The sequence below is a fragment of the Dendrobates tinctorius genome, unplaced genomic scaffold (genome assembly GCF_039654945.1).
Source record: "Dendrobates tinctorius isolate UK_male_01 unplaced genomic scaffold, ASM3965494v1 ptg000009l, whole genome shotgun sequence".
NCBI classification, from domain to species: Eukaryota; Metazoa; Chordata; class Amphibia; order Anura; family Dendrobatidae; genus Dendrobates; species Dendrobates tinctorius.
Window position 1 is genome coordinate 2,727,711 of NW_027361677.1, and position 25,751 is coordinate 2,753,461.

The window sequence follows — 25,751 nt, forward strand, 5'->3', positions numbered from 1 at the left end:
CATTGTCAGTAGAGTGTAAGGAGCAGAAACCAGATTGTAAAGGGTCAAGAAGAGAGTGATTGGAGAGACTGCAGATGAGACAGGAGTGGACCAAGTGTTCCAGGAGTTTAGTGATGAAGAGCAGATTAGAGACAGGTCTGTAGGCAGCAGCGCAGTTTTACATGAAGGATAGTTTAAGTAAAGGAGTTATGCTGACGTTTGAATGAAGAGTGAAAGATACCGGAACAAAAAGAGGTTAAATATTTTAGTTAGGTTCGTAGTGACAGCCAGGGAGAGGGACTGGAGGAGATGTAAGGAAATGGGGTCACTGGTGCAGGTTGTAGGGCAAGAAGAAGTGAGGAGCCTGGTCATTTATTCTTCTGTCACAGGCTCGAAGATGGAAAGTGAGCTTGAGGTGTGGAACAGGAGAGGATCCAGTCTATCGGGGGTATCAGGGGATTGTGCAAAAAATGTCCTGATGTATGTGGTTGATTTGTTGTAGGAAATACATGGCCAGATAGTGAGTCAGCGCTGAGGTTGGTGACCGGCGCTTGTATTTCAGGGCTCAGGAGGGAGTGGAAGGTTTCGAAGGATTGTTTTGGATTGATGGCTAGAGATGTGATGGGGTGGTGAACGTAGACTTGTTTGGCCAGATGGAGAGCAGAGTTGTATGTTTTGAGCATGAACTTATAGTGGATGACGTCTTCTGCTAAAAGTGTTTTTCTCCACAAATGCTCAGCACAGCTTGATGAGTGGTGGAGAGAACTTGCGTGCCAGGGTTGCTGCTGTCTGTGTCGGGTCTTTGGGTGTAGGCGGTGCTGCTTCATCCAGGGAGCTCTGCAATGTATTATTATAATGTGACATTGCGGAGTCTGGGCAGCAAAGGGAGGAGATGGGAGCTAACGATGACTGTATGTTATTCATAAGCTGGGTATTGATGGCACATAGATTTCTGTATGTGTGAGTGGGGGTGTCGTGAGTGTGGAGACAGTTCTTTACAGAGAAGGAAAGAACGTTGGGGTCATAGAGCGGCAGAGGGGAGTCAGCAAAGTCATGCATGGAGCAGAGCCGGTAGAAGATCTATTTTCTAGGTCAATATGGATGGATAAATACAACGCATTTCCTTGTGGAGTCCTATATGTAACAACGTCACAAAACTCATACAATGAATTACAACACTTTCTCAGGCTAATTAACGTCCAAAAACCATCTATATATATATAGAGAGAGAGAGTTGTGGCCAAAAGTATTGACACCCCTGCAATCCTGTCAGATAATACTCAGTTTCTTCCTGAAAATGATTGCAAACACAAATTCTTTGGCATTATTATCTTCATTTAATTTGTCTTAAATGAAAAAACACAAAAGAGAATGAAGCAAAAAGCAAAACATTGATCATTTCACATAAAACTCCAAAAATGGGCCAGACAAAAGTATTGGCACCCTCAGCCTAATACTTGGTTGCACAACCTTTAGCCAAAATAACTGCGACCAACCGCTTCCGGTAACCATCAATGAGTTTCTTACAATGCTCTGCTGGAATTTTAGACCATTCTTCTTTGGCAAACTGCTCCAGGTCCTGGATATTAGAAGGGTGCCTTCTCCAAACTGCCATTTTTATATCTCTCCACAGGTGTTCTATGAGATTCAGGTCTGGACTCATTGCTGGCCACCTTAGAAGTCTCCAGTGCTTTCTCTCAAACCATATTCTAGTGCTTTTTGAAGTGTGTTTTGGGTCATTGTCCTGCTGGAAGACCCATGACCTCTGAGGGAGACCCAGCTTTCTCACACTGGGCCCTACATTATGCTGCAAAATTTGTTGGCAGTCTTCAGACTTCATAATGCCATGCACACGGTCAAGCAGTGCTGCCCAAAACATCAGGGAACCTCCGCCATGTTTTACTGTAGGGACCGCGTTTTTTTTTTGAATGCCTCTTTTTTTTTTCTCTCCTGTAAACTCTATGTTGATGCCTTTGCCCAAAAAGCTCTACTTTTGTCTCATCTGACCAGAGAACATTCTTCCAAAACGTTTTAGGCTTTTTCAGGTAAGTTTTGGCAAACTCCAGCCTGGCTTTTTTATGTCTTGGGGTAAGAAGTGGGGTCTTCCTGGGTCTCCTACCATACAGTCCCTTTTCATTCAGACTCCGACGGATAGTACGGGTTGACACTGTTGTACCCTCGGACTGCAGGGCAGCTTGAACTTGTTTGGATGTTAGTCGAGGTTCTTTATCAAACATCCGCACAATCTTGCGTTGAAATCTCTTGTCAATTTTTCTTTTCCGTCCACATCTAGGGAGGTTAGCCACAGTGCCATGGGCTTTAAACTTCTTGATGACACTGCGCACGGTAGACACAGGAACATTCAGGTCTTTGGAGATGGACTTGTAGCCTTGAGATTGCTCATGCATCCTCACAATTTGGTTTCTCAAGTCCTCAGACAGTTCTTTGGTCTTCTTTCTTTTCTCCATGCTCAATGTGGTACACACAAGGACACAGGACAGAGGTTGAGTCAACTTTAATCCATGTCAACTGGCTGCAAGTGTGATTTAGTTATTGCCAACACCTGTTAGGTGCCTCAGGTAAGTTACAGGTGCTGTTAATTACACAAATTAGAGAAGCATCACATAATTTTTCGAACAGTGCCAATACTTTTGTCCACCCTCTTTTTTATGTTTGGTGTGGAATTATATCCAATTTGGCTTTAGGACAATTCTTTTTGTGTTTTTTAATTTAAGACAAATTAAATGAAGATAATAATACCAAAGAATTTGTGTTTGCAATCATTTTCAGAAAGAAACTAAGTATTATCTGACAAAATTGCAGGGGTGTCAATACTTTTGGCCACAACTGTGTATATATATATATATATATATATATATATATACGCCTTATCGTGTCTGTGTGTAACCGAAATCGCGGGCCGCTGATCGGTCGCGGCCGCCAGGCCGCAACCAATCAGCGACAGGCGCAGCTGTTTGTAACGGTAAGTTGCGCCTGCAGCTGATCGGTCGCGGCCGCCAGGCCTCGACCAATCAGCGGCCGGAGCAGGCCTTAATCTGTAAAAAAGAGAATTAAAATAAAAAAAAGTTATTCTCACCTTCCAACGGCCTCATGTCTTCTTTCCACGCGCCCGGCCTCGCGTTCCCAGTAGTGCTTTGCGGCTTAGACCGCTGATGACGTCACTCGCGAGAGCGAGAAAAAAGACCGACGTCATCAGCGGTCTAAGCCGCAAAGCATTACTGGGAATGTGAGGCCGGGCGCATGGAAAGAAGACAGGAGGCCGTCGGAAGGTGAGAATTACTTTTTTTAAATTTTTTAATATTTCTGTACAGGGCCGCGTTGCTGATTGGTCGCGGACAGAAGGCCGTGACGCTGATTGGTCGCGGCTACACGGAAAGGGGGGTGAGGGAACCATGCATACCATGAAAGGGGGGTCAGATGACCATGCATACCAGGATTGGGGGGTGAGGGGACCATGCATACCAGGATTGGGGGGTGAGGGGACCATGCATACCAGGATTGGGGGGTGAGGGGACCATGCATACCAGGATAGGGGGTTGAGGGGACCATGCATACCAGGATAGGGGGTTGAGGGGACCATGCATACCAGGATAGGGGGTTGAGGGGACCATGCATACCAGGATAGGGGGTTGAGGGGACCATGCATACCAGGATAGGGGGTTGAGGGGACCATGCATACCAGGATAGGGGCTTGAGGGGACCATGCATACCAGGAAAGGGGGGTGAGGGGACCATGCATACCAGGAAAGGGGGGTGAGGGGACCATGCATACCAGGAAAGGGGGGTGAGGGGACCATGCATACCAGGAAAGGGGGGTGAGGGGACCATGCATACCAGGAAAGGGGGGTGAGGGGACCATGCATACCAAGGAAGGGGGGTGAGGGGACCATGCATACCAGGAAAGGGGGGTGAGGGGACCATGCATATCAGGATTGGGGGTGAGGGGACCATGCATATCAGGATTGGGGGTGAGGGGACCATGCATACCAGGATTTGGGGGTGAGAGGACCATGCATACCAGGACTAGGGGGGTGAGGGGATCATGCATACCCCAAAAGGGGGGTAAGAGGACCATGCATACCAGGATTGAGGGGTGAGGGGACCATGCATATCAGGAAAGGGAGGTGAGGGGACCATACATACCTGTAAACGGGGGTGAGGGTGAGCATACATACCAGGATAGGGGGGTGAGGGGACCATGCATACCAGGATAGGGGGGTGAGGGGACCATGCATACCAGGATAGGGGGGTGAGGGGACCATGCATACCAGGATAGGGGGGTGAGGGGACCATGCATACCAGGACTGGGGGGTGAGGGGACCATGCATACCCCATAAGGAGGGTAAGAGGACCATGCATTCCAGGATAGGGGGGTGAGGGGACCATGCATACCAGGATAGGGGGGTGAGGGGACCATGCATACCAGGAAAGGGGGGTAAGGATACCATGCATACCAGGATTGGGGTGTGAGAGGACCATGCATACCAGCAAAAGGGGGGTGAGGGGCCCATGCATACCAAGAAAGGGGGGGTAAGGGGCCCATGCATACCAAGAAAGGGGGGTGAGGGGACCATGCATACCAAGATAGGGGGGTGAGGGGACCATGCATCATGCATGCAGGATTGGGGGGTGAGAGGACCATGCATACCAGGATTGGGGGGTGAGGGGACCATGCATACCCCGAAGAAGAGAACCATGCATACCAGGAAAGAGCGTTGAGAGGACCATGCATACCAGGATTGGGGGGTGAGAGGACCATGCATTCCAGGATTGGGGGGGTCAGGGGACCATGCATACCAGGATAGGGGGTTGAGGGGTAGCATGCATATCAGGATTGGGGGTGAGAGAACCATACATATCAGGATTGGGGGGTGCATTATTGCATTATTATTAAATCTTCAGAAATAAACTGCATATATATTGTAGAATCGGGCCACCATCTAGTACAAGTATATTAAACTAATTAGTCTTCATTATAGAAACATTAAACCCTTTACGACCTATGACGCACAAGTACGTCATAGTTCACCTCCCCCTGTTTGTTGCGAGCTCTGGCGATGAGCCCACAGCTTTTCCCGCACATGCCAGCTGATTTAGCCCACTGTCATGTGCTCCTAGCAGCCGTGGGTGGAATCACAATCCACCCGCGGCTGTTAACATGTTAAATGCCACTATCAGTCTTTGAGAGCAGCATTTAACATGATTGCTCTGGAAGCGTGTCACTAACTCCTCCCATCGGCACCTTTGTCCCATGATTGCGAAGCGGCGATGGGTTGGCATGACAAGGCGGGGTCTGCAGGAGATCCCTGTGGTTGTCATTGCCTGATAGCTATGAGTGCCGACCTGTGGCTGGCACTCACTGCGGAAGAGCATTTTAACTACACAAAGCAGAGATGATCGCAGCTTCTAGTCTCCCATAAAGACTATTGAAGCCAGTAAAAAAAAAAGTTTTTAAAAATATCTAGAAAAAAAAAAATTAAATGTAAAAGTTTAAATTGCCGAATGGGAGACAGACAACAACCCAGCAGCAGGACCGCTACCTCTTCCTTTGTGCAAGGAGGAACAGGAGGAGCACTGCCAGAGCCCTGCAAAATGACCTCCAGCAGGCCACTAACATCCATGTGTTTTCTCAAATTGTCAGAAACAGACTCCATGAGGGTGGTATGAGGCCCGATGTCCACAAGTGGGTGTTGTGCTTACAGCCCAACACTGTACAGTGAGATTGACATTTGCCAGAGAACACAAAGATTGGCAGATTTGACATTGGCGCCCTGTGCTCTGCACGGATGAGAGCAGGTTCACACTGAGCACATGTGAAAGTTTGGAGATGCCATGGAGAGCGTGCTGTTGCCTGCAACGTCCTCCAGCATGACAGGTTTGGCAGTGGATTAGTAATGGCGTGAGGAGGCATTTCTTTGGAGGGCCGCACAGCCCTCCATGTGCTTGCCAGAGGTAGCCTGACTGCCATTAGGTAGCAGGAAGAGATCCTCAGACCCATTGTGAGACCATATGCTGGTGCGGTTGGCCCTGGGTTCCTTCTGGTGCATGATATTGCAAAGGCCTCATGTGGCTGGAGTGTGTCAGCAGTTCCTGCATGATGAAGGCATTGATGCTATGGACTGGCCTGCCTGTTCCCCAGACCTGAATCCAATTGAGCACATCTGGGACATCATGTCTCATTTAGGCATGAGCGAATAGCTTCGGATAACTCCTTATCCAAATAGCTATAGCGTTTACCGAATAGCTGCATCGGAAACCCGGGTATCTGGAGTTCTCCCGATAATCAGCTGATTGGCGCCGCAGCTGCATGTGTTGTGGCTGTGTGACAGTCACAACACATGCATGGAGAGCCTAACTGTCACAGAGCCGGGACACATGCAGCTGTGGAGCCTTACAGCTGATTATGGGGAGCGCTCCAGGTATCTGGGTTTCTGATGCAGCTATTCGGTAAGCGCTATAGCTATTCGGATAAGCACCTATCCGAAGCTATTCGCTCATCTCTAGTCTCATTCCATCCACCATTGCCACGTTGCACCACAGACTGTCTAGGAGTTGACTGAAGCTTTAATCCAGATCTGGGAGGAAATCCCTCAGGAGAACATCTGCGGTCTCATCAGGACCATTTCTAGGCCTTGTATGGAGGTCATACAGGCACGTGGAGGCCACACACACTACTGAGCATCATTTCCTTGTCTTGAGGCATTTCCACTGAAGTTGAATCAGCCTGTAATTTGATTTTCCACTTTGATTTTGAGTATCTTTCCAAATCCAGACCTCCATGGGATATTCGTTGTGATTTACATTAATCATTTGTATGTTTAATGTTCCCTTTATTTTTTTGAGCAGTGTATGTTGTACATGATTTAGACCCAAACACTTATATATGGATCATCGCTTGTAAACTGTTAACAGACAAGTGCTATCATAAGAGATATGAGGAGGATATTTGTGTTTAAATTAATCTGCAGTATTTGTAGCTGATATGTTGCTATCTTGCATGTTATGGAGCGACATATCTATCACAAAAAACATGATGGGTATGTAGCCATGACGCGCGTTTCGCCCTTTCTTTTCGTTGGGGGCGACAGGGCAGGAAACCAGCATTTTACTTCGTAAGTAGTCACGTGCATAACTTACACTGTGTTCCAAATTATTATGCAAAAAATATTTCCTCCTATTTTCTCTACATTACCTATATGAATTGCAGTCATTGTTATTTTCCAGTCATCTAATATTCTAGTATAATTGCAATGTTTTTGAACAAACTGCCTATGAAAACAGTATATTTTTAAAAATAAGAAACACTCAAAATGCATGTTCCAAATTATGCACAGCAGTTTTCAACCTTTTTATTTTGAACAAAAAAATGGTGAATTGTGAAATTATAAGCATTATCAGCTTATTACAAAATGAAATCAAACAGTTTTCAAGTCAAAACTTTATTCTAGGTGATGTTACATTTGCACATAGTACCCCTTGTTGGAAAGAAGCTTCTGAACTCTCTCGTCCATTGAATTTGTCAGTTTTTGGATGGTTTGTGCTTCAATTGTTTTGCATGTGGACAGAATACCCTCCCAGAGCTGTTGCTTAGATGTGAACTGCCTCCCACCATCATAGACACTCCTTTTGATGATGCTCCAGAGGTTCTCAATGGGGTTGAGGTCAGGGGAAGATGGTGGCCACACCATAAGTTTGTCCTCTTTTATGCCCATAGCAGCCAGAGATGCAGATGTGTTATTTGCAGCATGAGACGGTGCATTATCATGCATGAAAATGATCTTGCTGCGGAAAGCACGGTTCTTCCTCTTGAACCATGGCAGGAAGTGCTGTTTTAGAAACTCCACATAGATTATGGAGTTCATCTTTACCCCTTCAGGGATCCAAAAGGGGCCGACAATCTCTCGCCCCCATGATTCCAGGACAAAACATTACTCCACCTCCTCCTTTTTGGTGCCTTAGCCGTGTTTTCATGGGGTGTTCATCAACCAGCCATCCTCCACTCCATCCATCTGGACCATCGAGCGTTGCACGGCACTCATTGGTGAACACAACAGTTTGGAAGTCAGTCTTCATGTATTGTTTGGCCCACTGGAGCCGTTTCTGCTTGTGTGCAGTGGATAGAGGTGGTCGACAGGATGGCTTACGCACAGCTGCAAACCTCTGAAGGACCCTGCATCTTGTTGTTCGGGGGACGTTGGAGGCACCAGCAGCTTCAAAAACTTGTCTGCTGCTATGACAAGGCATTTTTGCAGCTGCTCTTTTAACCTGACGCAATTGCCTGTTGGAAAGAGTCCTCAATTTTTCCTTATCAGCACGCACACGTGTGTGCTGGGAATCAGCGACATACTTCTTGATTGTGCGATGATCACGATGAAGGGTCTTGGCAATGTTGATTGTAGTCATGCCTTGACCTAAATACTCCACAATTTGTTGCTTCTCAGCAGCCGACACATCCTTTTTCTTTCCCATTTTGGCAAAAAATGTAGGCTGCTTAATAATGTGGAACAGCCTTCTTAAGTAGTCTTACCTTTATTTGGACACACCTGACAAACTAATGTGCACAGGTATCTGCAATTGCTTTCAGTGATATAAAGAGCCCTGACACACATCACCATCAATGAGTTTAAATGACAAACAAAAAAATTCTAACCTTATCACTCCTAAACTCTTTTTGCATAATAATTTGGAACACAGTTTAATGGCTTTAAATTGTGTTTGTATGTAATCATGGCTTTGTTTATTGTGATAGATATGTCGCTGGATATCATGCAAGAAAGCAACCCATCCACTACAAATACTGCAGATTAACTTAACCACAAATATCATCCTGATATCCCTTATGATGGCACCTGTATATTGATAGTTTACAGGAGATGATCTATAATAATAAATGCGCTAAGCAGCTTCCGGGTTGTAACAACTTCCGTCCAGTTGTAACTGGTGACGTCACAGCACACCTCTTGCCGTGTTAACCCTCAACACACCACTCCTCAGCACACACTCCTCTCACCTTTCACCACCTCCACTCTTTCACTCAACATACGACTCTTTCTCTCACTCCGCGTCTCATACTCACGCAGTCATCGCTGCTGCTCCACGATCCCCGGCATCTTCTTCCGCCGGCGCCATCCTGGATCCAGACGTTGTCCACGCCGGCGACATGTTCTTGCGGCGACGCCATCTTGAGTATCGCAGGATTTTGCGCCGGCGGAAGATTGTCGGGGATCGTGGAGCAACGGCGATGACGGCGTGAGTATGAGAGATGGAGTGAGAGAAAGGGTCGTATGTGGAGTGAAAGAGTGAGTGGAGATGGTGAAAGGTGAGAGGAGTGTGTGTTGAGGGTTAACATGGCAAGAGGTGTGTCACTATCCTCCCGATGCGATAGCATCGGGCCTTAATCTAGTACATATATAATAAGTGTTTGGTCAAAATCATGTAAAATATATAACAACACAATGCACTATGCTTTTGTGATACATGTAAAAATTAAATTTATGACTGGTACTGGTATGCCACACATATCCTTGCATTGTTGAGAAGCAATCTGATTTATCATTGTTTTAACGTTTCTATAATAAAGACTAATTGGTTTAATATACTCGTATGGCTTTTGGGCATTAATTAGTCTGAGAAATAGGGGTTGCAATATGGATGGATGTTGCAGCCCCCGAGCTCAGTGGTCAGCTCCATTCCCTGGAGAGGACATAGCGTTTGTATGTTTTTGTATTTGCACCTTTTTCCTCTGGTTTCTCTCTCCAGCCACTGACTGCTCTCTGCTACCTTGTAGGTACAGTGGCATGTAAAAATGTGGGCACCCCTGATCAAAATTACTTTTACTGTGAACAGTTAAGCAAGTTGAAGATGAAATGATCTCTAGAAAACCTACATTTCTTTATCGCCTTATTGGGGGACACAGAATACCATGGGTGTATGCTGCTGCTGCTAGGAGGCTGACACTATGCAAAACAAGAAAATTAGCTCCTCCCCGGCAGTATACACCCACCGACAGGCACCAAGCAACCTCAGTTTGTGCTTAGTGTCTGTAGGAGGCGGACCGGGATCTTCCTAGATCCGCAATTAACCTTTCTTTCCTTAGGTGTTCTAGTGGAACTTTTTAATTTTTTTGTCTTTTGTTTTGCAGATACAAGTCGGGAAACGGTGGAAGTTCACCCTGCTTTCCCATAACAGGTGGCTGAGCGAGCAGTGTGGCTGATCCCACATCGCAACTCTCAGTACGCTGGCAGGACTTTTTCCATATCACCTTCTGGTGCTATGGGATGTGGACAGGTGGCTGGTCCTTGCCAAATCCCCCTCCTCACCCCTCTCTCGGGACAGGGCTGAGAGGAAGACGGCGATCGCAAGATTTTCCTCGCCATCAAGAGGTTAATGCCGTCTTCTGCAGGATGCGGGTACAGAGGACAGTTGTCAGCGGCTTGCCACTACCCTTGTGAGGCCCCTGTGATCATCCTCTTCAGGGACGTCAGGTAAGTGCTTGTACGATCCCTCCAGCCTGCAGCATTACCAAGAGGCACATCGGTGGAAAACTGGACAGCCGAACACATCAGGCTGTTTGAATCTCCCGCCCCTCTCCCTGCCTGACGGGCACCGCTCTCATCTGCCGCGCACCTCTCCACTTATATTCAAGGGCTGAATACAGGGTTTTTCTCACCCCGTTGTCACAGCTGGGCAGGGTTTTCCAAAGCTTGTCTGCGCGCACAGTACCTCCTTACAGGCCTTCTCTTCACCTTCCTGGGCGATTCCATCACGGGGCTGCGGTGCCGGCTCTTTCACTTTCGCTTTCGTTTTCAGCGCCCGCTCTGAGCGCCTCCTCCTCCTGAGCGCGCTGTCCTCGCGCCTTTTTTAGCCCATCACAGGGCTCCTTTTTTCTCTTCTTGTATGTCAGCTCCAATTGCAGCTCAGCCGCTAAGCTCTGCCCACCGATTGCCTCATCAGGCATTTCCTGTTTTTTCGGTCCTGGCTTTCTGCGCTGCTTGGGGGACACTTCAGCGTTTCTGCTGCTCGCCGGAACTAGGTAGGCTCTGCTCTATGCAGAAATATTAGCCCTCCTCCACAGTTCTTCCCCAATTCCCGCGGCCATTCAGCGCAGTTTTCCTTATGCCCAACCCTGCAGGGGAGCTCTGTTTCAGACCCACCGCTACTCATTACGCCTGTGCGCGCTGTAAAAAGAAGTGGGCTTTGGGTCAGCCATCTCCTTTCTGCCCGTCCTGCAGTCCTTCAGCTATGTCGGCCTCTCAGGAGCACACTGATTCCCGTGATGAGGGCACTTCCCCTCTCCCAGAATGGGCTGTAGCTATGTCTCAGTCGGTCTCCGATCTGACCAAAGTCTCTCAGTCCCTGGTCCAGGTCCTAGAACGTTTGCCTCAGCTATCTACAGTCACCGCTGCACCGACCGCCTCTCAATGTGAGTCGTCCGCTCCTGACCGCGACCTTCAGAGGGACAGGCCGAGTAGGATGTCCAGAAAGCGTCTCCTATCGGGCTCGTCTTCCAGTTCGCTAGGCCCGTCTGCTTCACCCAGGTGTCCGTCTCCTTCAGAGGACGACCTTAGGTCAGACAACGATCCACAATCAGGATCTAGTTCAGAAGCAGATGACATGTCTAAAACACGAAATATGGTCGATAGTCTTCTTTCAGCTATCTTCCAAACCCTGGAGATTAAGCGGGACAAGCCCCTTCCTCAGGAATGTTCTGTTCCATTTAAATGTTCAAGGCCTCCATCCAAAACTTTTCCAAACCACAAGGAGTTTGATACTACTCTAGCCAAACATTGGGAGCACCCTGAGCAACGCTTTTCGGGCCGCAGGTATTTAGATGTTCTGTACCCATTTCAGGCTAATTTGCTTTCTAAATGGACCAAAGCCCCTGAGGTGGACCCTCCCGTTTCTCGCATAGCCTCTAAGACGGTTCTGTCCCTTCCAGACGGGGCATCGCTTAAGGATCCAACAGACAGGCAGTTAGAATCTTTGGCGAAGTCTATCTTTGAGGCCTCCGGCGCCTCCCTCTTCCCTATTTTCGCCTCCTCCTGGGTGGCTAAAGTTATTTCGGCTTGGGCAAAAATTCTTTGCAGGGGCATCTTAGCAGCAGCTCCCCAGGACGAGCTGGCAGATCTAGCAGATCAAATTAATCATGCGGGTAAATACCTTTTAGCCGCCTCCTTAGATGCGGCCGGTTGCGTAGCAAGGGCTAACAGCAATATAGTGGCTGTACGCCGAGTTCTTTGGTTAAAGTCATGGAATGCGGATACCACCTCAAAAGTCGCTCACCAATCTGCCCTTCCATGGTTCTAGGCTCTTTGGGGCCAAGCTGGATCAAATAATTTCCGATGCCACTGGGGGTAAAAGTACTTCCCTCCCCCAGTCTCGACCAAGACGCCTTGTTAATAGAAAGGGTTTTCGGCCCTTTAGGCCTTTTCGTCCGTTCTCGTCCACAGAGAGATCTGTCCAGCAAGAGCGTCCTTCCGCATCTAGGGAGCGAGAGCAGAAGAAACCTTCTTACAAGCCCGCTCCCCGCTGGAGATCTAGAGGACAATACTCCAGGTCCTCAGGTGCCCGTTCCGGTAGGTTTGCCTCCAAGTGACGGGGCACCCCCACCTGGAAGTTTTTCCAGGGTGGGAGGCAGACTTTCCTTTTTCGTGGACACTTGGCTGTCGGTTGTTGACGATGCTTGGGTCAGGGAAATCATCGCATCCGGTTACAAGATCAAATTTTCTTCCCCGCCAGACTGGCGTTTTTTCCTGTTTCGACCTCCCAAGACAACGGTCCCACATTCCAGGATTCTTTCAGGCCGTCTCCTCCCTTCTTTCCGCCGGAGTGATTGTTCCCGTTCCCTCAGACTAACGGTTTTCAGGGTTCTACTCAAATCTCTTCGTAGTCCCGAAGAAAGACGGCTCCCTGCGGCCAATCCTGGACCTCAAATTGCTCAATCGCCACGTGAAGATTCTTCATTTCAAAATGGAGTCTCTTCGATCGGTGATAGCCTCAATGGAGCCCGGAGAATTTCTCTGTTCTGTGGACATGCGGGATGCCTATCTTCACATCCCTGTTTGCTAGCAGCATCAGAAATATCTCAGGTTTGCGATTCAGGAAAATCATTACCAGTTCACGGCTCTTCCCTTCGGCCTAGCCTCCGCCCCCCGTGTTTTCACGAAAGTGATGGCGACGGTCATGGCCATCCTTCGATCCAGAGGGATTTTCATCATTCCTTATCTGGACGATCTCTTAATCAAGGGCTCGTCCCGTCAAGACTGTCTCCTAAGTCTTCAGATAACCCTGGATACTCTCGACCGTCTCGGATGGTTAGTCAACAAAGAAAAGTCTGTTCTCAGCCCCACTCAGCGTCTGACCTTTTTAGGCATGAAGTTCGACACGAACCTAGCCTGGGTGTTTCTTCCGAGGGAAAAATTTGCGGCTCTGTTCAAAGGGATTTGAGCCCTCAAACGGCCAACGCCCATTCCCCTTCGATTCTGCATGAAAGTTCTGGGGAAGATGGTAGCTTCCTTGGAAGCAGTGCCCTTTGCACAGTTTCACCTTCGTCCTCTTCAGCTGTCCCTTCTTTCTGTCTGGGACAAGACGACGAGGTCCTTAGACCGGCCCATTCTCCTCCCTCTCAAAGTGAGGCAATCCCTCACTTGGTGGACGATGTCTACATCAGTCCTCCAAGGGAGGTCCTTCCTCCCGCTTCGGTGGAAAGTCATCACCACCGATGCCAGCCTCCTGGGTTGGGGAGCGGTTTTTCATCAGAGGACGGCCCAAGGACACTGGAACCCACAGGAAGCTCTTCTTCCTATCAATCTGCTCGAGATCAGAGCGATTTTTCTGGCCCTTCTTCGCTGGCAACCCCTTCTCGTCGGCAAGCCGATCCGCATTGTCGGACAACGCCACGGCTGTGGCGTACATAAACCGTCAGGGCTGCACACGCAGCCACCAAGTCATGTCAGAAGTGGCCAGGATTCTGCGCTGGGCGGAACGTTACGTCCCAGCAATCTCCGCCGTTCACATTCCAGGGGTGGAAAACTGGGCAGCCGACTTTCTGAGTCGTCAAGGCCTAGCGTCAGGCGAATGGTCTCTCCATCCCTCAGTCTTGGATCAGATATGCAAGCGCTGGGGTTCTCCGGACGTCGACCTCATGGCATCTCGGATGAACCACAAAGTTCCGCGCTTTGTAGCCAAGTCCAGGGACCCTCTAGCTGTCACTTGCGACGCCCTAGTAATTCCGTGGTCCCAGTTCCAACTCCCTTATCTTTTTCCACCTCTTGCCTTGATCCCAAGAGTGGTCAAGAAGATAAAATCAGAAAGCGTTCCAGTAATTCTTGTGGCTCCAGACTGGCCGAGAAGGCCTTGGTATGCGGAACTGGTGAACATGCTCGCGGACGTTCCCTGGAGACTTCCAGACCGTCCGGATCTTCTCTCGCAAGGCCCCCTTTACCACGAGAATTCCCGGTCTCTGAATTTAACGGCATGGCCGTTGAGGCCGCAATCCTAAGAGAATCAGGTTTTTTCAACCAGGTGATTCAGACGATGATCAAAGCCAGGAAGCCAGCCTCTTCCCGCATTTACCACAGGTGTTGGAAGGCTTTTTTTCCGTTGGTGCGACGATAACAAAGTTTTTTCAATGGCCTTTTCCATTCCGTCCATACTGGGTTTTCTCCAGTCTGGCTTAGATTCGGGTCTGTCTCTCAGTACCCTGAAGGGCCAGGTTTCTGCCTTGTCTTCTCTTTCAAAGAGAGCTCGCTTCCTTACCGCAGGTTAAGACGTTCCTCCAAGGAGTCGCTCATGTGGCTCCTCCTCATCATTCACCAATAGAACCGTGGGATCTCAATCTCGTTCTTGGCGCTCTCCAAAAGGCACCGTTTGAGCCCATCCAGGACATTCCTTTGTCACTTCTGTCATGGAAGGTAACCTTTTTGATCGCCATTACATCCATCAGAAGAGTTTCTGAGTTAGTGGCCTTGTCATGTCGTTCTCCTTATCTGGTGCTCCATCAGGATAAAGTCGTCCTCAGGCCCATTCCTTCCTTCCTGCCAAAGGTGGTTTCCTCCTTTCACATCAACGAGGATATCGTTCTTCCATCGTTTTGTCCGGCTCCTTCTCACCCTCTTGAGAAGTCACTCCACAAACTGGATGTTGTTAGAGCCGTGCGTGTCTACCTAGCTAGGACCGCTTCACTTCGTCAATCCGATTCATTGCTGGTCATCTCTGAAGGTCACAGGAAAAGGCTTCCGGCATCCAAATCCACGATCGCTCGCTGGATTCGTTCTACCATTCAGGAAGCATATCGACTTCAGGAAAAACGGCCCCGCCCGGGAGTGAGAGCTCACTCCACCCGGGCTGTGGCAGCTTCGTGGGCCGTTCGACACCAGGCTTCGGCTCTGCAACTTTGCAGGGCCGCGACCTGGTCGTCCTTGCACACATTTGCGAGGTTCTACAGGGTTCATACCCAGGCCTCGTCAGATGCAGTTGTTGGTAGGAAGGTTCTGCAGGCGGCGGTGGTGCACCGGCCGACCTAAGCATTTCCTGTTCTTTCGTTCCTTATTGCTGTTCCCGCCCTTGGGACTGCTTTGGAACGTCCCATGGTATTCTGTGTCCCCAATAAGGCGATAAAGAAAGATGGATTTTTGGTTCTTACCGTAAAATCTCTTTCTTGGAGCCTTCATTGGGGGACACAGCACCCTCCCTGTTTAAATTGTACCGTGTTGGGTCTTTGAGTCCCTTGTTGGGTTGGTACCTATGTTTAGAGTGTTCCGTTGCTTCTCCTACTGCTTTCTCACCAACTGAGGTGCCTAGTGTCTGGCGGTGGGTGTATACTGCCAGGGAGGAGCTAATTTTCTTGTTTTGCATAGTGTCAGCCTCCTAGCAGCAGCATACACCCATGGTATTCTGTGTCCCTCAATGAAGGCTCCAAGAAAGAGATTTTACTGTAAGAACCAAAAATCCATCTTTTAAAGATGACACATTTTCTTGGTATTTTAGGCAAAAAAAATTTTTTTTCATATTTTACATTTTAAAAATTGCAAAAAGGTAAATGGTCCGATGCAAAAATTTGGGCACCCTTGGAGATTTGTGTGCTCAAATAATTTTGACCAAGGTTTCAGACCTTAATTAGCCTGTTCGGGATATGGCTTGGTCACTGTCATTGTTAGGAAACGTCAAGTGATGCAAATTTCCCAGTTTTCTAAAAACCCTGCCTCCTCTAACCTCGTGTCAAAAAACAGCAGCCATGAGTTCTTTTAAGCAGCTGCATAGCACTCTGAAAATGGTGGAGTCCCACAAAGCAGGAGAAGGCTATAAGAAGATGGCAGAGTGTTTTCAAGTTGCCCTTTCCTTCCCTCAATTCTGAATGTAATTAAGAAATGGTATTTAACAGGAACAGTGGAGGTTAAGATGAGGTCTGGAAGACCAAGCTAAATTTCAGTGACAGCTACTCCTAGGATTGCTAGAGAGGCAAAACAGAACCTTGAATGCAAAAGACCTTCAGAAATATTTGGCAGACTCGAGTTGTGGTACATTGTCTTACTGTTCAGAGACATCTGCACAAATATGGCCTTCATGGAAGAGTCATTAGAAGAAAACCTTTCCTGCATCCGCACCATAAAATTCAGCGTCAAAGTTATGCAAAAGAACATCTAGACAAGCCTGATGTAGTTTGGAAACAAATACGGTGGACCAATGAGATTAAAATAGAACTCTCTTGCATCAGTGATCAGAGGAATTTGTAGAGAAACAACGGCACAGAATTTCAGGAAAAGAACATCACCCCCATGCTTAATTGTTGGAGAGGATCAATCATGCTTTGGGGTTGTGTTGCAGCCAAGACACGGGGAATATTTCACGGGTAGAGAGAAGAATGGATTCAATGAAATTTCAACAAATTCTTGATGCAAACATAACACCATCTGTAAAAAAGCTGAAGTTGAAAAGAGGATGGCTTCTACAAATGGATAATGATCCCAAACACACGTCAAAATCCACAATAGATGACCTCAAAAGGCACAAGCTGAAGGTTTTCCAATGGCCCTCACAGTCCCCTGATCTGAGCATCATTGAAAATCTGTGACTAGACCTCAAAATAGCAGAGTATGTAAGACAACCCAGGAATCTCACAGAACTGGAAGAATGAAGGAAAATCCATCAAACAAGAATTGAAAAACTTTTGTCCTGCTACAAAAAGCATTTACAAACTAATACTTGCAAAAGGGGTGCTACATGGTACTAACCAATAAGGGTGCCCAAATTTTGCATCGGCCTATTTTTCCTTTTTTAATTTTTAAACTGCAAAAGATGAAAATATATATTTCTCCAGTCTCCTTCCACGACAGCAGCATCGGAGTATGTCTCCCCGCCCTAATGTGGGACAGGAAACACAAAGTAGTTAAATACTTCTCCCCTTCCTGAAACCACCAGTGTTTTTCCTGTCCCCTATGGGTCATGAAGAGGTTCCCTGATGGTGTTGGTGTGGCCGGCGATTTGGAGCACCCAGGACTATTCACTTACCATCGAGCAGCTGAGGTCGGGGGCTCTGCTCTCCTCCACTTGCTACTCCCGTCTCCATGCGCGCCATGTGACTCTGAACCCCTTTTTCCCGCTCATTCTGCGCCTCCTAGAGGGATAAAGCGGAGCGGTGATGTGGAGCCTGGGTCCTCTCGTAGCTCACCGCCATCGTCCTCTCCTCCTGCAGCAGTGTCCGGTTACAGCACGCACCGGAAGTGACGGGTGAACTTCCGATTCACTTCCTGTGCGTGCTACGGTGGAACGCACGCGTGCCCCGGCGTGTGCTGGGATTCTCTGGACCTGCTGTAATGTTTGGGGCGTTCCCTTTGGGATCCCCCTGCGACCTGGGGTAGGAGGAGCACAACTGTCTAACGCTGGGACCTTGGTTATTTAATCCTGGTCGGGGATGCCTCTAGGTAAGGCCCATTGTCTGTGTCTCTGTGTGACCGCTGACGGACTGACCATGGACGGTGACAAATCCCTCCTATCTGCCTCTGCAAAGCCCAGCGTCCACACTCATACTGTAATTAGTGGATAAAGGTACTTTCCTATTTAGGTGTCCTTAGGGGAGACTTAGTCCACCTTTCTCTCTCATTTTAGGGAGACAAGGTCCCTGCCCCTAAGAAGGATAGAGGGCCCAGCTGCAAGTGTGGCGTATGTGCTATCAAGCTTCCCTCAGCATATAACAAGAAGCTTTGCCAGCCATGCACTGATGTGTTGCGTACCGAACAGCCATCTCTGTTGGACAACATCAAGACCCTCAATAAACAGGAGGTTCAATCCTCTGTCCGCCCTGTTGCAGGCTCCAATACCACAGCCCCCTACTTCTAAGAAAAGGAAGATGGCATTTGTGGAGTCTGATTCAGACTCAGGCGAGGTCCTTACCTCTGGTTCGGCGGACGTTTGGGAGAATGAGGGTTCCACTTCCACCCCCAGGTCCGAATATAAAAAATATTATTTTTCGTCCCTCCCAAGGTCAGTCTTCCCAGAGGGAATATAAAGGGGAAAGGCAAATCGGGCCATTGGAGCTATCCAAATGGTGGTAAGGGCAAAATTATCCTTGTCCCCCCACCACCAGCAAGCCCAATGGCGGATCTTAATAGGGGCGGATGGGGCGGTCGCCCCGGGCCCAAGGTTTTTTGGGGGCCCAGGGCACTGGCGTAGCGTGGTGGGGGGGACGGTCAGCCCCAGGCGGCATGTGTGTGGGGGCGGCGCGGCAGCAGCCATTCCACCCTGCAGTGCAGTGCAGCGGCGGGCAGGGAGCGATGCGATCACGGCAGCTCCGCTGCCTGCAAGAGTGAATAGCAGGAGCGGAGCGGCAAGGGTCCGTCCTGCTTCCTGCCCGGAGGCCGCGCTTCCTGTTTCACACAGAGGAGCGCCGCTGAATGACGTCATCATTCAGCGGCCGCTGCTGTGTGAGGGAGGAAGCTCGGGCGATGCTGCGGACAGGTGAGAGGAGAGAGGTGGTGTCTTGTGTGTATATATGTATGTCTGTGTGTGTGTGTATGTCTGTGTGTATGATGGAGCAGGCAATGATGGGAGTGATGGTCTAGAAGGCAGTGATGGGGTGAAGGAGCAGACAATGATGGGGTGATGGAGCAGGCAATGAGGGGAGTGATGGGGTGATGGAGCAGGCAATTATGGGGTGATGGAGCAGACAATGATGGGGGTGATGGAGCAGGCAATGATGGGGGTGATGGAGCAGGCAGTGATGGGGTGATGGAGCAGGCAATGAGGGGAGTGATGGAGCAGGCAATGATGGGGTGATGGAGCAGACAATGATGGGGTGATGGAGCAGGCAATGATGGGGGTGATGGAGCAGGCAGTGATGGGGTGATGGAGCAGACAATGATGGGAGTGATGGGGTGATGGAGCAGGCGGTGATGGAGCAGGCAATGAGGGGAGTGATGGGGTGATGGAGCAGGCAATGATGGGGTGATGGAGCAGACAATGATGGGGTGATGGAGCAGGCAATGATGGGGGTGATGGAGCAGGCAGTGATGGGGTGATGGAGCAGACAATGATGGGAGTGATGGGGTGATGGAGCAGGCAATGATGGGGTGATGGAGCAGACAATGATGGGGGTGATGGAGCAGGCGGTGATGGAGCAGGCAATGAGGGGAGTGATGGGGGTGATGGAGCAGGCAATGATGGGGTGATGGAGCAGACAATTATGGGAGTGATGGAGCAGACAATGATGGGAGTGATGGGGTGATGGAGCAGGCAATGATGGGGGTGATGGAGCAGGCAATGATGGGGTGATGGAGCAGGCAGTGATGGGGTGATGGAGCAGACAATGATGGGAGTGATGGGGTGATGGAGCAGGCAATGAGGGGAGTGATGGGGTGATGGAGCAGGCAATGATGGGGGTGATGGAGCAGGCAGTGATGGGGTGATGGAGCAGACAATGATGGGAGTGATGGGGTGATGGAGCAGGCAATGTTGGGGTGATGGAGCAGACAATGATGGGGTGATGGAGCAGGCGGTGATGGAGCAGGCAATGAGGGGAGTGATGGGGGTGATGGAGCAGGCAATGATGGGGGTGATGGAGCAGGCAATGATGGGGTGATGGAGCAGACAATTATGGGAGTGATGGAGCAGACAATGATGGGAGTGATGGGGTGATGGAGCAGGCAATGATGGGGGTGATGGAGCAGGCAATGATGGGGGTGATGGAGCAGACAATGATGGGGGTGATGGAGCAGACAATGATGGGGTGATGGAGCAGACAATTATGGGAGTGATGGAGCAGACAATGATGGGAGTGATGGGGTGATGGAGCAGGGAGTGATGGGGTGATGGAGCAGGCAATGATGGGGGTGATGGAGCAGACAATGATGGGGGTGATGGAGCAGACAATGATGGGGTGATGGAGCAGGCAATGATGGGGGTGATGGAGCAGGCAATGATGGGAGTGATGGGGGTGATGGAGCAGGCAATTATGGGGTGATGGAGCAGACAATGATGGGGGTGATGGAGCAGGCAATGATGGGGTGATGGAGCGTGATTTTGTGCGTATTGGCCGTAGGCCTACAGCTTATGTGCAACGTCTTTTTAGGCCATGTCCACACGTGGTGGAATGGTGGCGGGTTTTCCGTATGGACCCGCAGCAAACCAAGTGCTGCGGTCCGTACGGCTGTCAATTCACGCACGGGGACCGCAGCGCTCAGGTGGGAAGGGGGGTACAGGGGCCCAGGTTTTATGAACAGCCCCGGGCCCATAGTCCACTTAATCCGCCACTGAGCAAGCCCCAGACAATCAGTGACTGCTCCCCTTTTGGGGTCTGCTCTCGAACTTCCTCACTCAGTGGCAATCCATCTACACGAACCAGTGGGTTCTCCGTTCCATTTGGGACGATTAAAGCTACAGTTCATGAGTCTTCCCCCTCTTGAGAATTACCTCATTACAGAGTTCTACGCCTTTAAAACTCCTTGCTATTAGATCTTCAAGGTTTGCTTCAAGCAAATGTGATCTCTAGAGTACCCCTGCAAGAGATAGGCAGGGGGCCACTATTCTCGCCTCTTCCTGGTCGAGAAGCCCTCAGGGAAACAGAGTTATCAATCTGAAACCCCTGAAGTGATCACATACAGACGGTTCAATATGGAATAGATCAAGTCAGCAATCCCCCTTGGACAGAGTTTGGTTAATGGCTACGATAGATCTGAAGGATACCTATTACCATGTACCAATCCACCCAGACCATCAGAGGTTCCTCAGATTCGCTGTTTCCCATGGTCACCGTGTCAGCAATTACGAATTCAATGTCCTCCCGTTTGGCTTTTCATCAGCACTGCGGGTATTCACCAAAATTATGGCAGAGGCAGTAATCTTCATTCGCCATCAAGGGGTTTGCCTTGTTCCGTCTTTAGACGATTTCTTCATCGTTGCACCATCTATTCCCTGTCTGAAACTAGATGTGGTGAAGACTCTTGTAAGTCTGGAATCTCTGGGCTGGATCCCAAATCGGGAAAAGTCAGATCTTCATCCTTCACCAAGGAAGAAATTCCTGGGAATACTCCTGGATTTGGAAAAAAGAACATCCTTCTTGTCCAGAGATCGACAGTTCGAACTTTTTCAGAAGATCTCAAAATTTAGAGACCAGAGAGCTCCCACCCTATGGAACTTGATGTCGATCCGGGATCATTAACATCATGCATCCAGGCAGGGCCCTGGGCCCAAGCCCATACACGAGTCCTCCAGACTCGTATTCTTTCTTCTTGGGACAGGCATCAAGATTCTCTCACCAAGAGAGTTCCTCTTCCCAGTCATTTGAAGTCTTCCCTTGTGGTGGCTAAACTACCGCAATCTCTACTGAGGGGTTAGCTGGGATCAGCTTCCCCTGAAGATACTCACTTCAGATGCCAGTCAGAGAGGCTAGGGCGTGGTGATAGAGAAAACCCACTTCTTAGATTTATGGTCTCCAGAAATCGGAACCAGTTACTCAAACCTCAGAACTGAAGGTGGTAGAACAAGCATTGAAAGCCACATCTGCCCTTCTCCAAGGTCATCATGTACGTGTCTACTCCGACAATATGACCACAGTGGCATCTCTCGGTCACCAGGGGGGCACAAAGTACGTTAGATTGAAATTGATTGGTCACTGCAAATTTTTTTTCCTGGGCAGAGAAGCATCTTGTGTCCATTACAGCAGTCCATCTGAAGGGGTCCACCAATACTCAGGCAGACTTCCTCAGCAGAAGGGATGTCCATCCAGGGGAATGGTGCCTTGACCAATCAATCTTTCTATCCCTAGTGACAAGATGGGGAATTCCAGATGTGGATCTATTTGCCAATGGCCAGAAAGTGAAGACTTTCTTCTCCCTGAATTCCGCAGACTGGGCATTAGGCATAGACGCATTTTCTCACCCTTGGAGGTTCAACATGGCCTATGCCTTCCCACCTATCCCGATTTTGGCAAGGACTTTACGCAAGATACGGTCCAATCAGGTCACCATGATTCTAATCGCTCCCATGTGGCCTGGGAAGAAATTGGTACAGCTCTCTGATGGACATGGCCCAGGAGGGTCCACTGCTGCTTTCCCAGGAAGATGACCCTCCTCCACCAGCGTCCCCTGTTAAATCCGGACCTTCACAGATTGATCCTTGTGACATGGCTACTGAAGCCAGAATCCTAAGAGCAAATGGGCTTTCAGATGAAGTGATACAAATTCTCCAGAAGAGTAGGAAGCCAGTGACCAACGCCACTTATGACAAGGTTTGGAAGAAATTCTCATCCTGGTGTTCTCCGAACATTCCTAATCCCTTCCATTTTAACATTGCTTAGATTTTGAACTCTTACCTTGAAGGTGCAGGTGTCAGCTCTTAGTTCTTTCTTTGACCATAACTTAGCTAGTCATCGCCGGATAAAGCAGTTTATGACCTCAGCAGTTCGAATCCGGCCCAGATTTCGTAGCCGTATTCCCCCTTGGGATTTAAATCTCGTGCATAATAGCTTAACCAGTGACCCATTTGAACCTTTGTCATCTATCAGTCTAAAACACCTTACCCTTAAGACTCTCTTTTTGGTAGCAATTACTTCTAGGTGTGTAGGGGAGCTACAGGCCCTGTCAGTACAAGATCCCTACTTAACAACAGTGACGGCAGATAACATTATCCTCCCCTTAGCTCCCACCTTTATGCCTAAGGTAATCTCGGATTTTCATCGGGGTGAGGATATAGAGCTACCCTCATTCTGCCCAAATCCTTCCAATACAAAAGAGGCCTTTCACACCTTCGATTTTCATAGGGTGGTTCTCTACTATCTCCAGCAGTCCGAAGGTTGTAGGATTGACCAAAACTTATTCATTCAGCCCTCGGGACGGAATAAGGGCAAGAAGGCAGCTAAGAATACAGTTGGCAATTGGATCAAGTAAGCGATCTGTCTCGCATATTCATCACTGAATTTCTCTCCTACTTCACTAAAGGCTCATTCCAATATCCGCATCATGGGCAGAGATAGGGGATGTATCTACTGAGCAGATTTGCAGAGCCGCCACCTGGTCATCTGTCCATACGTTTACCAGACTCTACATACTAGATTTTAATAGGGATTTAACATTCGGCAGACGAGTTCTGAAGGCTGTTGTTCCTCCCTAAGAAATTAATTGTTGGTATTACTCCGATGCTGCTGTCGTGGAAGGTGACTGTAGAAAATACAATTAGTCTTACTGGTAATTCGGTTTCTAGGAACCTTCCACGACAGCACTAATTTCCCTCCCTATATGATGGTCTTATTGGATGATTCCTGCACTTTGGTGGTAACTATTCATGCTAGTGTCTCTGGAAAAACACTGTTGGTTGCAGGAAGGGGAGGGGTATTTAACTTCTTTGTGTTTCCTGTCCCCCATTAGGGCGGGGAGACGTCCTCCGATGCTATCGTGGAAATTTCATAGATACCGATTTACCGGTAAGACTAATTCTATTTTTTCTTTAGTCCTTTTAGAGTTCAATTCTTTAAATTGCTTAACTGTGCACACTAACAGTAATTTTGACCAGGGGTGCCCAAACATTTATATGCCACTGTAATTTTCCTACTTTCTGTTGAAAATGCAAAAGAAATCTGCTAAAATAGAGCAGGGGACTCTGCGTATTACCAATCTTATGTGCACAGTGCACGGAGGGGGCAGACACAGAAGAGGATGTGTAACATCCGGCAATCAAAGCGGCGCAGAAAGTAATGTCAGAGTAGAGCCAACAAACTGAGCTTTACTCACTCTCCCTGGGTCTGGCGCTGAGTCTCTGTCTGGTGTCTGTTATTGTCTGCATTGTTGATGGCAAGTTGACTGCCCTGCAGCTAATAACTTAGTTCAGCGACTGCTCATGTTGCTGCTTACTCACTGATAGGCTAACGTCAACAGTTCCGCAGCCAAATGGACTCTTATTGGTGGAAATTCAGCTTTGGACCCGGGGAGGGTGAGTCAAGTCCTTGTTGTATTTTTGTTTTGTTTCATATGAGGAGTGATTTTTCTGAAATTGGAAAACCCCTTTAAGTTATCACTTTAACCCCAAGATAGTTGGTAAGTTGTTGATCTTTGGACTTCAACCATTCATGAGAAAGAGGGTCACATCTTTCCAGTTCAAATTGAGCTGCAGTCGACCATGTGCTGCCTAATTGACGGCTTCCCGGTGCCTCGTCTCATTATTAGGCCCCGCATCCTACCGATGTGGCCACTGGACCGGGGTCCTGCAAATCTATTTGTTCAACTCTACCAGTAATACATATCAGTAAATTAGGATGGCGTCCCACCAATGCTCTATAGGTATACCGTGAAAGTCTGATAGGTGGTCAGACACACATCTACCTCCATCTGAAACCATCAGAAATGGAGACGTGGCTGTACATGTCTTTCTATCTTTGTTTTTTCTATGACCTGCAATTGTTCCTGAGACACATATCTATCGCAACTTGTCCTATCCATATGCAGTATATGTCCGGAGTGGGACTAACGCTTTAGGACTTCAGTTGTATGGGCACTGCTTTCACCCAGAATTATATTTTCATTTCTCCTTTTTGTCCTCAGAGGATGAAGTTTCCTTAGTTGTTTCTCAAAGATCGAAAACGGCTGCAGCTGATGACAGAAATTCAGAAAACAGCCCTACTGCACAATTAAGCAGGTACGTCCCTTTTAATACATTTTCTATTATTTCTGTATTAAATAATAAATTACATGGTTACCAGCACATCTCAAAGGATTGCGCAGTACTTCAGGACTGGCCCGGTGCCATGGGAGTGGAGAGCAGTGAATATTCATTCCCTTAAGTAGCGGGCACACATGATCACTCAGCTGCTGCAGGGAGACCTGGCGGCTGCGACTACTGTGCCTGCCATTAAAGAGAAATGAATATTCACTGCTCTACATGCCCATGGGAGTGGAGAGCAGTGAAAATTAATTCACTTAAGTAGCGCGCACACTTCAGAGCCCAGCAGCTGCAGGAAGCCGGCTGCTGCTGCTAACAGTGTGTCCGCTATTAAAAAGAAATGAATATTTACTGCTGTCCACTCCCATGGGCGTGGAAAGAAGTGAATATTAATTTCTGTTTAGCAGTGGGTGGGCACAGGTGTTAGCCGCAGCAACCGACTCCTGCCTCCTGTGACCTGCTGCTTCGCCGCTCCCCCTGTCTTATAGTCTGAAAAATACGGTAAGTGGGACCCTCACTCGAGTATAAGCCGAAGGGGGCTTTTTCAGCATATAAAATGTGCTGAAAAACTCAGCTTATATGCGAGTATATACGCTAGGGTTTTTTTT

General features: G+C 48.6%; 1 protein-coding gene across 2 annotated transcripts in view; it reads left to right on the plus strand.

Annotated features, from left to right (window-relative positions):
* CENPT (centromere protein T) overlaps positions 1 to 25,751 on the plus strand; it is an 82,275-nt gene that overhangs the window by 14,347 nt on the left and 42,177 nt on the right. For both annotated transcript variants that reach the window (XM_073581729.1, XM_073581738.1), the window contains exon 5: positions 25,026 to 25,119. In XM_073581729.1, the coding sequence (XP_073437830.1) occupies positions 25,026 to 25,119 (94 nt within the window). The remainder of the gene's footprint in view (positions 1 to 25,025; positions 25,120 to 25,751) is intronic.